Below are 12,713 nucleotides of genomic sequence, written 5' to 3' on the forward strand. Positions count from 1 at the left end.
GTTAGTCCCTTTTTCTGCTCAGGCCCAATTTTATTCACTTTTTTCTTTTCCTGACCTGACTTGTGATTTTTTTTAATTCACTGCCAATTATTTCCTATGTGTGTGTCTCAATCTATGTGACTTATCTATAACGTGATGATATTTCTTTAGTCATCTAATCTGCCCAGGAGAGCAATGCATTCATATACAATAGCAGACACTAACTATCTAAACAGAGCAGAGTGGATCCTTGCATTTGTGTCTTTAAATTTTGTAGCTCTGACTACTACAGAGTGACCCCGAATAACCATCCCACGGAGCAGCCGTGCCTTTGCTGAGGCAGAGTCCGCAGGCTCCTGAGGCTGAGGTGAGATGGCGGGTGACCAGCCAGAGACGGAATGGAGCCACCACTCAGCCTGCAGGACCGCAGGCCTTCCTGCTCTCTAAGCATCCTGGTCCAGCCAGGAATTCCTGCGATGATGTGTGTGCCTCAGGAGACTAAGTATAACAATGGTGGAAATGGGATTCAGAAATATCCCCTTTAATAATTTTGCAAGTAATTTCAATCCTCCATTCAACCTCAAAGAGTAGAAGGGGCTCACCTAACTTCAGCAGCTCCAGCTAACTATGCTTCAGGAGGAGATTTACGCTGGGGTGGGAGTCATGCATTTCAAGTATCCCGAAAGCTATAGAAAATGTAGTTCTCATAAAGAAGGTTCTAGCCACATAACGTCAAAAGGTCACTGCTGATAACGTGTTTACATCTACTCCAGATTCCTCTTCCGACTCACCCTCATCTTTCCACACCTTTCGGCAGGACCATCCTCTGCCAAGCGCAGAACATAGAGGTCCATGTTGTACTCTCGGCCCCCTCGGAGACTGAAGCCAAAGCCCTTGGCTCCTCTTTCCAGGTCCACAGTGTAAAAATCCTGCTCCTAGTTCAAGACATGAAATGGAATCATTCCGGGAGAACTTACACCCGCCCCTTTTCTCTCCATCTCTTCCCAAACGTCCTCTATTATGCCGATTTGACCAAAAGGCACCATCACTACCCCCTCTTGCAGATCCTCAATTGTTTATTAATATCCATTAACCTGAGAAGTTTGGAGTCCATATTTTGAAAACATTCATGAGTGTGCCCGTAGACTGCACACCAATATGTATATATTAAAATTTAATTTAACCAGTGAGGCTGCAATTCGCCATTTACGACAGGAAAATTCATTACATGATACCCTGCACATTGTTGGAAGTTCAACCTCCCCGCCCAATAACCCCAAAATGCCATAGTGTCCACTGTTAGGGTATCAAAAGGCTCAGAAGGCCAGTTGAAAAGGAACCTGTTTAACTTTGCAACACACAGTATTTCCCACATTTTCTTCACCTGCCATTATTTGCGCACCCTCCATTACCCTGTATGGGACAGGTATTAGGTCTGTGGGTCCCCCCTGAAATTCACGAGTCTGAGAAACACCTTAGAAAAAGGTATTATCTTGGCATAAATGCAGTTATGAATACCATGAGTAGATGTCAGCTGTTTTGCTCTTCTATTGGTCACCAATTATAGCTTCTTATTTTGTTTGTTCCTCCCCAATTCTCCCCCTTCCCCGGAAAAGGATATCTGGGAATATTTTTCAAAGGTAGTAAAATAAAATGTCATTTCCTAGACAACTAAATGTGAGCACATATTCAGTACTTCCCCTCACCAAAGGTTATTTATTTTAATTGAGGTACCTTATAAAAGATATCTCATAAAAATAGCTTCAGAAAGCCGGAAGGAAATGTGCAAAGCAAAGAAACAGAGAAACGGCCTCACCTGTGTTGCCTGGGGTGCTTTGAACTCAAACTGTGATTCCGGCTTTGGTTTGGTGGTATTCCTGCCAAAGAGAGAAATACATATAAAAACAACCTGTGGGGAAACTGAGGAAGACCCCAGGAGGAGTGTCGTCATGCCAGGAGCTACTTTTTGCCTTTAAACTAACAAAGCCGGGTCTGACCTGGTCTCCTGGGCCCCCTGCTGAGAGGGGGTGTGTGTGGTGGTGATGGTTGCGATCTTCTCCGCGTTGGTCAGCAAAGTGGCGTTCGAAGACTCTGCAGGATGAGACAGAGCATCACGAAATGAGGGCCCTGAAGAAGACACCCCCAGACTAAGGGAGGGTGCCGAAGCCCTGTATCTGAGTGACAAGGTGGGCTTCTCTGTAACCATTTCAAGTAGCTCTGACTTCAATTTCTAAATAATTAAGAGTTTGAAGAATCATTTAAAGATATTCTATGATGTGAGCCATGTATACCCCGTTACCCTTCTCCCAACAAGACATCCCCACAAATAAAAAGTTTGTCCAAGAAAATACTAACCTAAAATTGCAGCCAAGGCGGGTATCTCTCACTCTGCCCCCGCCACTTAAAAGTGACAGTCCCATCAAAACACTGTATCACCAGAATTATTCCCCAGAATTGGACAGACTCATTATATACCTCTTTCTTAACATTTCCTGCAATGTACTGGCAATATTTAGTGACTGTGTTTAATTTCCTCAGGTGAATATTAAAATTAGAAGTGTGCTAACATCTTGTTAAACACACACACACCATCTACCTTCTTGCCCATTGCTTTTAATGAAGTGTAATTGAAAATGTGGAGTTCTTGACAGATCTCGTCAGGTATCACTTATGAGAAATTAATTTAAAAACTTGCATTTGTTAGAGCTGGAGCTTGTAAATACAAGCTGTATAAATCATGAAGCCACCCTAACGTAATAACTATGATTATATTCCTATGTAAATTGATTTTCTTCTTCACTAACCACATACCTAAGCAACTTCATTAGTCTCTAAAGTATGGAGATGCAGATGTTGAAAACATGAGCATGCTTATACGCTACACACACACACACACACACACACACACAATCAAATTTAATCATTCATACAGTAATGCTTACATATTCTTTTATGAATTGTTTCTCCATTATGATCAAGGCAGATAGCAAGCGACTATGAGCAAGATGCACTTTAAATATTTATTTTTAGGTTGACTATTTGGAACTTGGCATAAATTTTCCATTTTAGAAAATGCTAATTATGGTGGGTAGAGTCTAAGATTTGCCTATAAATGCCTGTTTAGTTCACAGTGTGCCAGGAAGTCTAGAATCGGAGGCACTTCAATGTTTGTCAAATACATGTATCTTACCCAGCATGTCTAACAAAGTTCCTATGAGAAAATATGTCAAGTCTCACCAACTGGGATATCAGGACTGCATTTTTTTTCATTGCAGTCACGGGTGAGAAGACATCCCTCAAATCCCAACCACTGTGGCCTGTCTGCCATTCTGTGTTACTGTTGTCACACATACTTGTTAAAAGCATGGGCTTGAGATTTAAACCCAGGTTCAAATCCTCCTTTCCCCGCTCCTTAGCTGTGTGACTGCTTTTCCTCATCTGCCAGAAGGGGATGATGCTAGTAATTCCCTTCTCTGGGATAAAAGCAGATGGAATGTTCAGTGCAGTACCTGCCCTACAGTAAGCACTCAGTACACATTTACTAAGTTATGGCCCCTGCCATGCTTCTCCTTTTTGTTTACTGCTGTGGAACTTGTATAAATTAAATTCTTAGCAAAATGAGAAAGTTGAAATCTGATGTTAATAGTTTGTATTCCAGCCATAGAGCCCACAATTCTTACAGCTATGACACAAGATTAATAAGAAATGTAATTTGCCTTGGCCGGTGGCTCAGCTGGTTGGAGAACCATCCCAAAAGGTTGTGGGTTCAATTCCCAGTCAGGGCACATACCTAATTGGCAGGTTCAATCCCCCGTCTGGGTGCATACAGGAGGCAAGTGATTGATGTTTCTCTCTCTCTCTCCCCCTCCCCCTCTCTCTAAAAAGATTAATAAAAAAGCATATACTTGGGTGAGGAGAAAAGGAAAATGTAACTAGATCAAATGAACTGAAATGTGTATCTTGTTCATGGGTTAGGACAATATTTCTCACAACCTATTTCGCTAAATATTTCTACAGATTCTGAGGGAAAAGGAACATGTGGTCAGTTAAGAGTGAGAAATAATAGGTGACAGAGAGAAATGTTTCTGCATGTCTGTATTTTTTCTCGTGGACTCCTCAGAGCCTCCTCCCACCCCCAGAGCCTTTTTAAAAAAAATCCTCACCTGAGAGCATGTTTAGAGAGAGGGAAGGGGAGAGGAAGAGAGAGAGAGGAGAGAGAGAGGAGAGAGAGAGAGAGAGAGAGAGAGAGAGAGAGAGAGAGAAAGAAATATTGATGTGAGAGAGAAGCATTGATCGGTTGGCCTGCCATACCTGCCCTGACCCGGGATGGAACCCACAACCCAGGTATGTGCCCTGACCGGGAATCAAACTGGCAACCTTTTGGTGTACAGGATGACACCAAACCAACTGAGCCAGGCTCCTTGAAGCCTTTTATTATGTCAGCATGCCTTGCAACCCTCTGAGTTGGGGAGGTGGGGCTTCTCAAGTTATTGGGAGGCAGCTTAGCATAATGGTAGCCAGGACAGATTCTCGAGTCACACTATCTGGCTTTGTATCCCAACTCTGCAATGTGCCGGCTGGGGCTTAAGCAAAGTTAAACTTTTCATGCCTCAGCTTCCTCCACTGCACATGCGGGATAACGGATGTGTCTTAGGGAACTGGTGCAAAGATTATCTGAAAGAAAAGTGTGATTGCGCCTGGAAGATGAAAACTGCCCCCAAAACGATGAGCATGTTTTTTGTGGTAGCATGTGTTTATGACTATTGAAAGCATATTTTTATAACTGCAGTTGCCTAGTACAGCCAAGGTGGTAAGAGTGAGATCTTTCATCAAGCCCGCAGCTGTGTGAGCACAGAGCACGAGGGCCGCAGCCTCTCGTTCTGACTCACCAGGAGTTTCCAAGCACGGGTATTGGTCCTTTTAAGAAACCTGGTATCACTCATTGTCATTAACTTTATGGAGACTCTCTGGGAAGTCAGAAGATTGTGCGGGCCCTGGGGAAATCATAATCAGGAAACCAATATGGATGCTTCCTTGTGATTAAAGTGAATATAGCAACGAGTTGTGAGGCCTCACAGGTGCATGTGTGGCCTCAGTGACCAGTCTCCCAGGCAGATCAGATCCCATCTCACAATTTTTATATTTCTGTGCTTTCGTGTTTGCTGAGATACAACCAATGATTACCCAAAACGCATATAAACAGAACTGTTTTATTAATTTTCCTCTTAACCTTCATTTGCTATTTTCACCTACTTAAATGCAAATCTGGGGTTGAAGCTAAACTTTAAGCAACTTAAAAATTAACATTTACGGTAATATGCAAATAGCTATTTGAACTTCCTAAATTGTCTTGTTTTTGTTAACCTATAAACAACCACCATTTCCTAATCATTTACAATGTGTCAAGAACTGTGCTAAGTGCATTAAATTCATTTAATTCTTATGGTGCAATGAAACAGGTGCCATTAGCACCCCCATTTTACAGATGGAGACATGGGGGCTTAGAAAAGACAGGCAATATGTCCAAGGTCATCCAGAGAGCAAGTGGAGGCACTGGCAGCTTTAAGTCTTCAGTTAGGATTAGACCAAGACGTGAAGTGCTGAGATTCTCTCTAGCTTTTTAAAATACAGAGATGAAGCCCACTGTCATAAATTTATAGCTCTGGTCCAAAGCACAATTTGCCCGGTAATAGAAAAACCTTTAAACCCAGGGCTCTGATATAAGAGCAGGTTCCAGCAGCAGTACTGCGAAGGGGTGGCAATGTATTTGGCTTTTAAAACTCCACGGCAGCCAGCCAGACTGGCTGTTTTTATGACAAATTCCAGAAAGTACCCTACAGCCTTCATTACACAGTGTTTACCCCTCCTGCAGCTCGCTCGGAGCAGGGAACAGGGCTATCGCCATCCTTTGCATGGCAGTCGTGCACCAAGAAAAGCACAGGGGAGCTCTGGAGGAGCCGTCAGGGCGCTGGGCCCAACCAGGCCCCGACTCCTGATAGGCGCCTCTCTCAGGGGCTTCAACAGAGCTCCGCCACCAGATTCCAGTTCTATCCTGCTTCCCTGGCACTGCCTCAGCCGCCCTGCCGGAATCCGCCTTACAAAGCCACACAGATCAACAAAGGATAACGCCCTCCTTTCTTAAGCACATGTAATAAATAGCTGAAGAAGGCCTTTGAAAACATGAGTCCCGGCAATAACTGAAAAGCTTTGGGAGACTTAAAATGTGTATGATTGGAAGCTGTTCCTTTTGACTGAGTCTCTGTTAGCATCACATCCATAGAGCCTGCTATTAAGATAAACTTACACTGTTCTGTGCCTTTTCCAAGGAGACAGCAATACCTGTGTCCAAGCCCTACCTCCTGTGAAACAAAGGTGATCTGAGACAATGTGATCATCACTGTGGAGAGGGCAGAGAGAGAGAGAGAGAGAGAGAGAGAGGTGGTGGTGGAGGAGGAGGAGGAGGAAGGGGAAGGGGAATTGGGAGAAGCAGAGTGAGGAAATTTATGATCATATTTTTTTAAGCTCATAAATATTCTCATTATCTTAAACTGTATTCAGTTTGATGGGTCCATGCTAGCCTGGCGCAGTCAGGGTATCCAGATTTCACAGGGTATCCCTGTACGACACAAGTGGTAGGAAGCAGGTGTGGTTGACTTGTCAGATTGCAAGTTCAGATTCAGTATGTCCAGCTATTCTCTGGGCCGTTCTGTGATGTCACCTTTTATTTCCTATCCCTTACCCTTATCTCATAGGAGAAAATGTTCTGCCCTGCCCTGGTCCCAGAGGTAGTAAAAGCAGAGATGGTGAGGACTCCCCTGATCTCGGTCTGCCCACCATCATCCGTGAAGGCAGGCCTTCTAACAACACAATGCCACAGAACTTTTATTGGAGGGGGCTGGCAGAGAGAAAGAGACAGAGAGAGGAGGGAAGAGAAGGAAGAGGAGGAGGGGAGAAGAAGAACTGAGAGAAGAAACAGAGTGAGGAAAACTAGTGAAGTTGGAGAAAAAAATAAAGGCAAATGATGATAAGAAAAAAGACTTAGGCAACATAAGAACGATAAAGAAGTGGATTCAGAGTGGGTTCCAAGTACTGTCCAACCAAGAATGCATCCTCCTCAAGTGCCTCCTAGGGTTTCTGAGAACAGTTCTCTGGACAAGATGGATTTCTCGGAGCTTAAGAAAGCACGCTGATTAAGAACTTCAGTCTCCTCCCGGGGATCATGAAACAAGCTGTCTGTGGGCTCCCTGAAGAATGAAGCATTAGAGTGAAAGATCTGAAGGAGACCAGCGGTCCCTGACACAGAGAGCATGGCCCTTTCCCACCACCTGCCATGGCCAGCACACTTTCACAGAAGGAACCTCCATGAATTTCACTCTCTGCCTTCCAGGTGTTTGCAAAACCCTCCTGGATTGCTCCAGCATCTCCCCACAAATCGAACTCCCCTGCCTCAACTGTAATTGCCAAGAAGGTGATTTTTTTGCCTCAGTTAAAAGTTGAGTATCACAAATCCACCCTCTGCTGGATTCCACTGCCTTCTCCTGGCCTCCAAAACTTACAGAGTAACTGATGGAGAGTTTTATCACCATGGCAACAAATTCCTATAGTGTCTTCAATGAAATGGCAGCCTCCGCAGGGCATCAGCCCTTAACTATATTGTATCAACTTCAATGTTTGCTTTCTTTTAACCATGATAGCCTGTAGATACGTCTATCTGAATTTTATACCTTTGAAGTATTCAAGTTTAGAAAAGTTTTTTATTGACAACTGTTACTGATAATTCACCTTGTATTACATTTTTTGGTTCAGATTTCCTAAAATATTTTTCACTGTATTTTTAAAAAATTAAGTCAACACCTAGTATGTGCACAGTATAAGGTGTTTCTGCATATTTCTCTTTCCTGACTGATTTCAAACTCTTTTGCTAAGTTCTTCCTTATTTGACATCCTCATTTCTACATTACGACTAACGTAGATCCAGCAAGTCAATTCCTATGTCCAGTTCTTTTGGATTAGTTTTTGAAATTTGTCCATGTGTCTGAATTTACATTGAGTGGCCAGATTATTATGATCTCTGAACGCATAATAATCTGGTCACTCCGTGTATATACTCCATTGGGCTCACTCAACCATTTCTTCCTTCATTTCTCTGGCTTCCTTCATCCTTTCCATTAGGAACCTCTGTTCTATCATCTTGTGGTCACCCTCCTACACTGTAACAGCTTCCCAGCGTGGTGACTGGGGACTGACTCCAGACCAGAGGCTCCTCTCCTAACCATGCCTGGGAGGCAGGCTGAAGGACACCAACATTGAAGGAGCTAATTTCCCTCCACATTTTGGATGAGGTATTTTTGGTGCCGAGAAAATTCTTTGTTCGTGGAACCAACAATTTTTAGTTTTACTGTTCAATTTTGGACTTACTTTTTCTGAAAGGCACAGTCTATACTACTCGAATTTTAAACTATAAAGCTCACGTTCTAACGATTTGTATATACAGATATTCATTTGGTGAATTACCTTTAGATAAAAATCTCCAATTATTTTCTTTTACACATCAATGGCATAGATTTTTATGACACTAGTTCAATAAAACCACATTTCCTCTTGAGAAGTACTCACTGACTTTTAGAATATACATGGTATCCCCAAAAATGTATATATACTTTGAATAATTATTAATTCCAATGGGTTAAATCTGAAAAGAAAGAAACATCAGTTGAGCTATCAACTGTTAAGTGTGCATACATTTTTGGGGATGCCCTGCATATTTTATTTTATCACATGCAGAGCAAAAATGAAAAAAAAAAAAAAAAGGATTGGAACATTTTGGGACAGGTATCAGTTTTCTCCCAAGAACAAAATCTGCTTAGAATGAGTTCAATATATAGGACTTAATTCTCTGATGAATCTATACTTAGTGACATTAGGTATCAGCTTCATTATTATTAAATATGAATAGCACAATGGGTATTGTTATTTTAGCTGGATAACTTTTCATTGTGGGGGGCTGTGTGCACTGTAGGATGTTCAGAAGCATCCCTAGGTCCACCCATTATATGCCATTAGCACTCACTCCAGACAGTGCCACATGTCCCGGGGTGGGGGATGCAGGGGGTGGGGGTCACCACTGCCATAAAAGAACCAAAGATTTGAATTTAACCAACCAACCAAACAAGAATGGGCCTAGCTTAATGTACATATAACCTACAATTAAATAAAAAATATAGAGATTTAATTATATCTTCAGTCACATGTAAAAATTAGCAACAAATCAAGGATGCACAAACCCTAAGACTCTCCCAATGAAATAAAACATATGATACATTCACTTATTCAGAAAAGACACTCCTGGCTCTGCACTGGCATTATGTAGACTTTGTGATGTCACATATTACACATATATTTAGTGATTGTTTAAAAAAAAAAATCCTCAGTGATGTCCAGATAGAACATCAGGAGACCTTTACCACCTGTATTCAAACGATTCTATTGTTTTAAAGACAAGGGCACCAAAACCAAAATACTAAATCGGGAAAACTTGAAGGTTTTCTGAAATGTTTTTATATCTGCAGCAAGGTAGGTATTAAGGGCTAGAGGATTAAGTAAAGAAGGGGAGGTAAAGGTTTAGTAACAATGGCTCACATTTGTTTGAAGGCTCTGTTCAGTTAGGGATGGATAAGGCTGCCTCTACATCAACACTGTTCAATTACATGAACACCAATGACACAGAGGTCAAGAGACAGAGATAGAGAAAGAGAGAGAGATAGAGAGAGAGAGAGACAATAGTATACTTTACCATCCCCGGGAATGATGCGGAGGGTAACTGTGTTTCCCGCTTCCTTGATTAGGTTGACAATGTCTGAATGGGACTTGTTGGTGATGGAACATCCATTTACTGCCAAGATCCGGTCTCCTACTTTCAGCTTGCCACATCGGTCAGCAGGGCTCCCCTCAATAATCCGACCTATTTTGTGAGGCATAGCCACACATGCATTGCCTGCTTTGATAGTGAGTTTTAATTTTTTTTAAGTTACGTGGGAATATAGTACAGGGAGGAGAAAAAGGGTTGAAAAGGGAAAGAGAAGGTTAAGTGTTAATTAATTAAAGCATTAAGCAAATGTTATTAAAGGAGAGCTCTGCGCCGATGGTCAAAACATTGGCAACACTCGGGGCATCCGTGGAAGAAGCCACTGCCCTGACCTGCAGTCCTTTCCTGGTCCAAAATGCGGGGAAATCCCCGCTCCCCGCCTTAAATCAATCATAAAATCTGGGATATTTCACAACTTCGAAGATTCTCAAGAGCCCCCCAAATAACTTGCCATTGACTGACTTTGGGACTTCACATGTGACCCCAGGGCTGGGAGGGGTGCTTCTACACATTCTGTGTTCATGCCACGTCCCTTTGCCAGCTGTTCTTTAAGCTTCTGCCAATGTTTTGTTCTTTCTCCATTTAGAAGAATCATCCCTGGGAGTCTGGTGAGGCATGAGATCTGCTAGCACCCAACATTCAATCTGAGAACGCCTCCTGGACAAACACTTCAGCCTCCTGCCTTCTCTCCAGAATGGTGAAAGCTTTAGAAAAGCAAGAGATGAGCCAAGACAGCTCCCAACCTTGACATCTATTTTTGCTGCCATGACCTTTGCTCAACCATCCTATCTGTGTTTTCAGGATAGGGCCCAAATGGCTCACGAGCTCTGAATCCTCCTCCATCCTCACGAAAACCCCCTCAAGGGACTATGAAAACCTAGTACCTACTGAGGCTGAGGACGGTGACCCACACAAAGCTGGGTTCAAACCATTCCTCAACCCTGTTTCTTCAATCATTTCCTCTCTCCTCGTCAGTTACTACCCATTTGCAACATGAAAAACCAGAAAGAGTGCATTTGAAGAGGAAGGTTTATTGTGCACTTTGAGGGATTCCATGTCTCAGCCAAGAGTATTGCAAACTTCTAGAGAGAGGTGGGAAATTGGCTTCGAAGCCTGACAGTTCTCAGCTAATCATATTTTAGTTTCAAAGTTTCTTATGCACATTCACCTATTTTGGGAATTTGTCTTTCTGGGGACTCTGAAGACAGGTAAGCAGTTGAGCCACCTTTTGGAAAGGGTGACAAAACGAGCATGGGAGACACGGAAACTGAGTAGGCTCTCCCAGTATCATTGGGACCCTCAGGATAACGTGGGGAAGGAGCTGTACGTCCTTTGAATTTCAGAGTATTTGCCTGAGTTTGTTTTATTGGATGTAACATTATGGCAAAAGAATTTTTTAAAAGGAAGTTAAACAGTTTTTTTGGAATCCAACAGGCAGATGTGGTGAAAGCTTCCACACTTAATTCAAGGTCTTGGTTAAGTTTTGCCCATCTCCAAGGACAACTCGCATGAGAAAGGTATCAAACAGCAGGTGTGAGGAAAGCTCGCATAGTTCGGAACAGAAGTGTCATGCAAAGTATTAGGGACAGTTTAGTACATTCATTGCAAGAACCAGAGGAAAACAATCAAGACCAATTGTGAGTGAAGACATTCAATATTCATTAAGTAACATAGCCTCCCACCGGACATATCTGCTACTTCTTTCTAGAAAGTGAAACAGAATTCTGAAATCCTGAGACCATCAAAGGGTGCATGGGGACAGTCACAATATGGATCTGAAGAAAATAACTTGGGAGTCCTCACTCCCCTGCCTTTCTTTTTATTAAATTAAGCAGAAAAGTCTCCAAAACTAATTTTAAAAGTAGAAAAACGCCTTGCCTTGATGTCATGTCACCCATCCATGACATGGATTATTAAAGTAGCTCACAAAAGCACTGTTAGTAATGGGTGCTTGTTACTGCAGCCACACATGCACAGACCCGCTGACTCTGTCTCCTCGTGGCCAAACCTAGTGGAACCGGCTTTAGCAGGATGGAAAGGGCAGAGACTACATGGAGGCAAGGGGGTTCCTCGGAAGCAGGAAGCTAAAGGGGTGGGCCACCTCGCTGATCTTAGCCAGCAAGGTCCTCAGACTCCTTGTGGGTAAGGCATTTGGGGATAGAGCTGAGGTATATTTCAAAGCCTGCACAGCCCTTCCTGCCTCCCACCACATTCCATACTCATCGGCAAATGTGCGTGGGGAATAACAAATTACTTTATCCAATGAAGAAGGTGGATCATTCTTGGAGCACATATTTATAATCCATTCAATCGGAAACAGATTCATAGATTACTAGTTCCTGGAATCCGATGGGTTCCTATTTGTCTCTGCTGAGAGTTAACCTTCTGAGAGGGTGAAAATACTCTGCTGAAACCCCCACACCTGGACTAGACGGGAAATCACCCCTGCTAGAATTCAAGGGCAAGGAAGACATACAACTCTCAGGTTTTAATTAGATTGTTAATCAGGCAAAAGCAAAAATTATTTAAAATTAAAACATTTCAGATGGGGACAGAGTAGAGAAAGGACACAGATCAGGTGGAAAGGGCATTTCATGTACTATTTTTACTCCTTACACCTCTACTTTTCCTAAGAATTTTTTACAGCCATTCGCTCCTTAAAAATCTCCCAGACCTTCAGATGCCACTCTTTCCCCGGCGAGAATTTCTCGACATCAAGGGGTGGTTCTGCGAATTGCGTGCAGATGCCAGGATGCTTAGGGTGTGTGAACACGCATTCAGAATGGAAGCTGAACGGTTAAAAAAAAAACACCCAACCTTCAGGAGGGAAAAGTACCAAACAAACTGCATCCCAATTAAGACTTTAATC

General features: G+C 42.7%; 1 protein-coding gene across 12 annotated transcripts in view; it reads right to left on the reverse strand.

Annotated features, from left to right (window-relative positions):
* The window catches only part of MAGI1 (membrane associated guanylate kinase, WW and PDZ domain containing 1), a 571,591-nt gene that overhangs the window by 8,988 nt on the left and 549,890 nt on the right, over positions 1-12,713 (reverse strand). For 6 of the 12 annotated variants that reach the window (XM_079794597.1, XM_079794593.1, XM_079794600.1 and 3 more), the window contains 4 exons: positions 9,773-9,973; positions 1,977-2,070; positions 1,796-1,856; positions 771-914 (listed from right to left, as the gene is read on the reverse strand). In XM_079794597.1, coding sequence (XP_079650723.1) covers positions 771-914; positions 1,796-1,856; positions 1,977-2,070; positions 9,773-9,973 — 500 coding nt within the window. The remainder of the gene's footprint in view (positions 1-770; positions 915-1,795; positions 1,857-1,976; positions 2,071-9,772; positions 9,974-12,713) is intronic. The other 6 variants (XM_079794603.1, XM_079794604.1, XM_079794595.1 and 3 more) reach the window with 2 other exon arrangements.

This window comes from Cnephaeus nilssonii (genome assembly GCF_951640355.1).
Source record: "Cnephaeus nilssonii genome assembly, chromosome: 17".
Classification (NCBI taxonomy): domain Eukaryota; kingdom Metazoa; phylum Chordata; class Mammalia; order Chiroptera; family Vespertilionidae; genus Cnephaeus; species Cnephaeus nilssonii.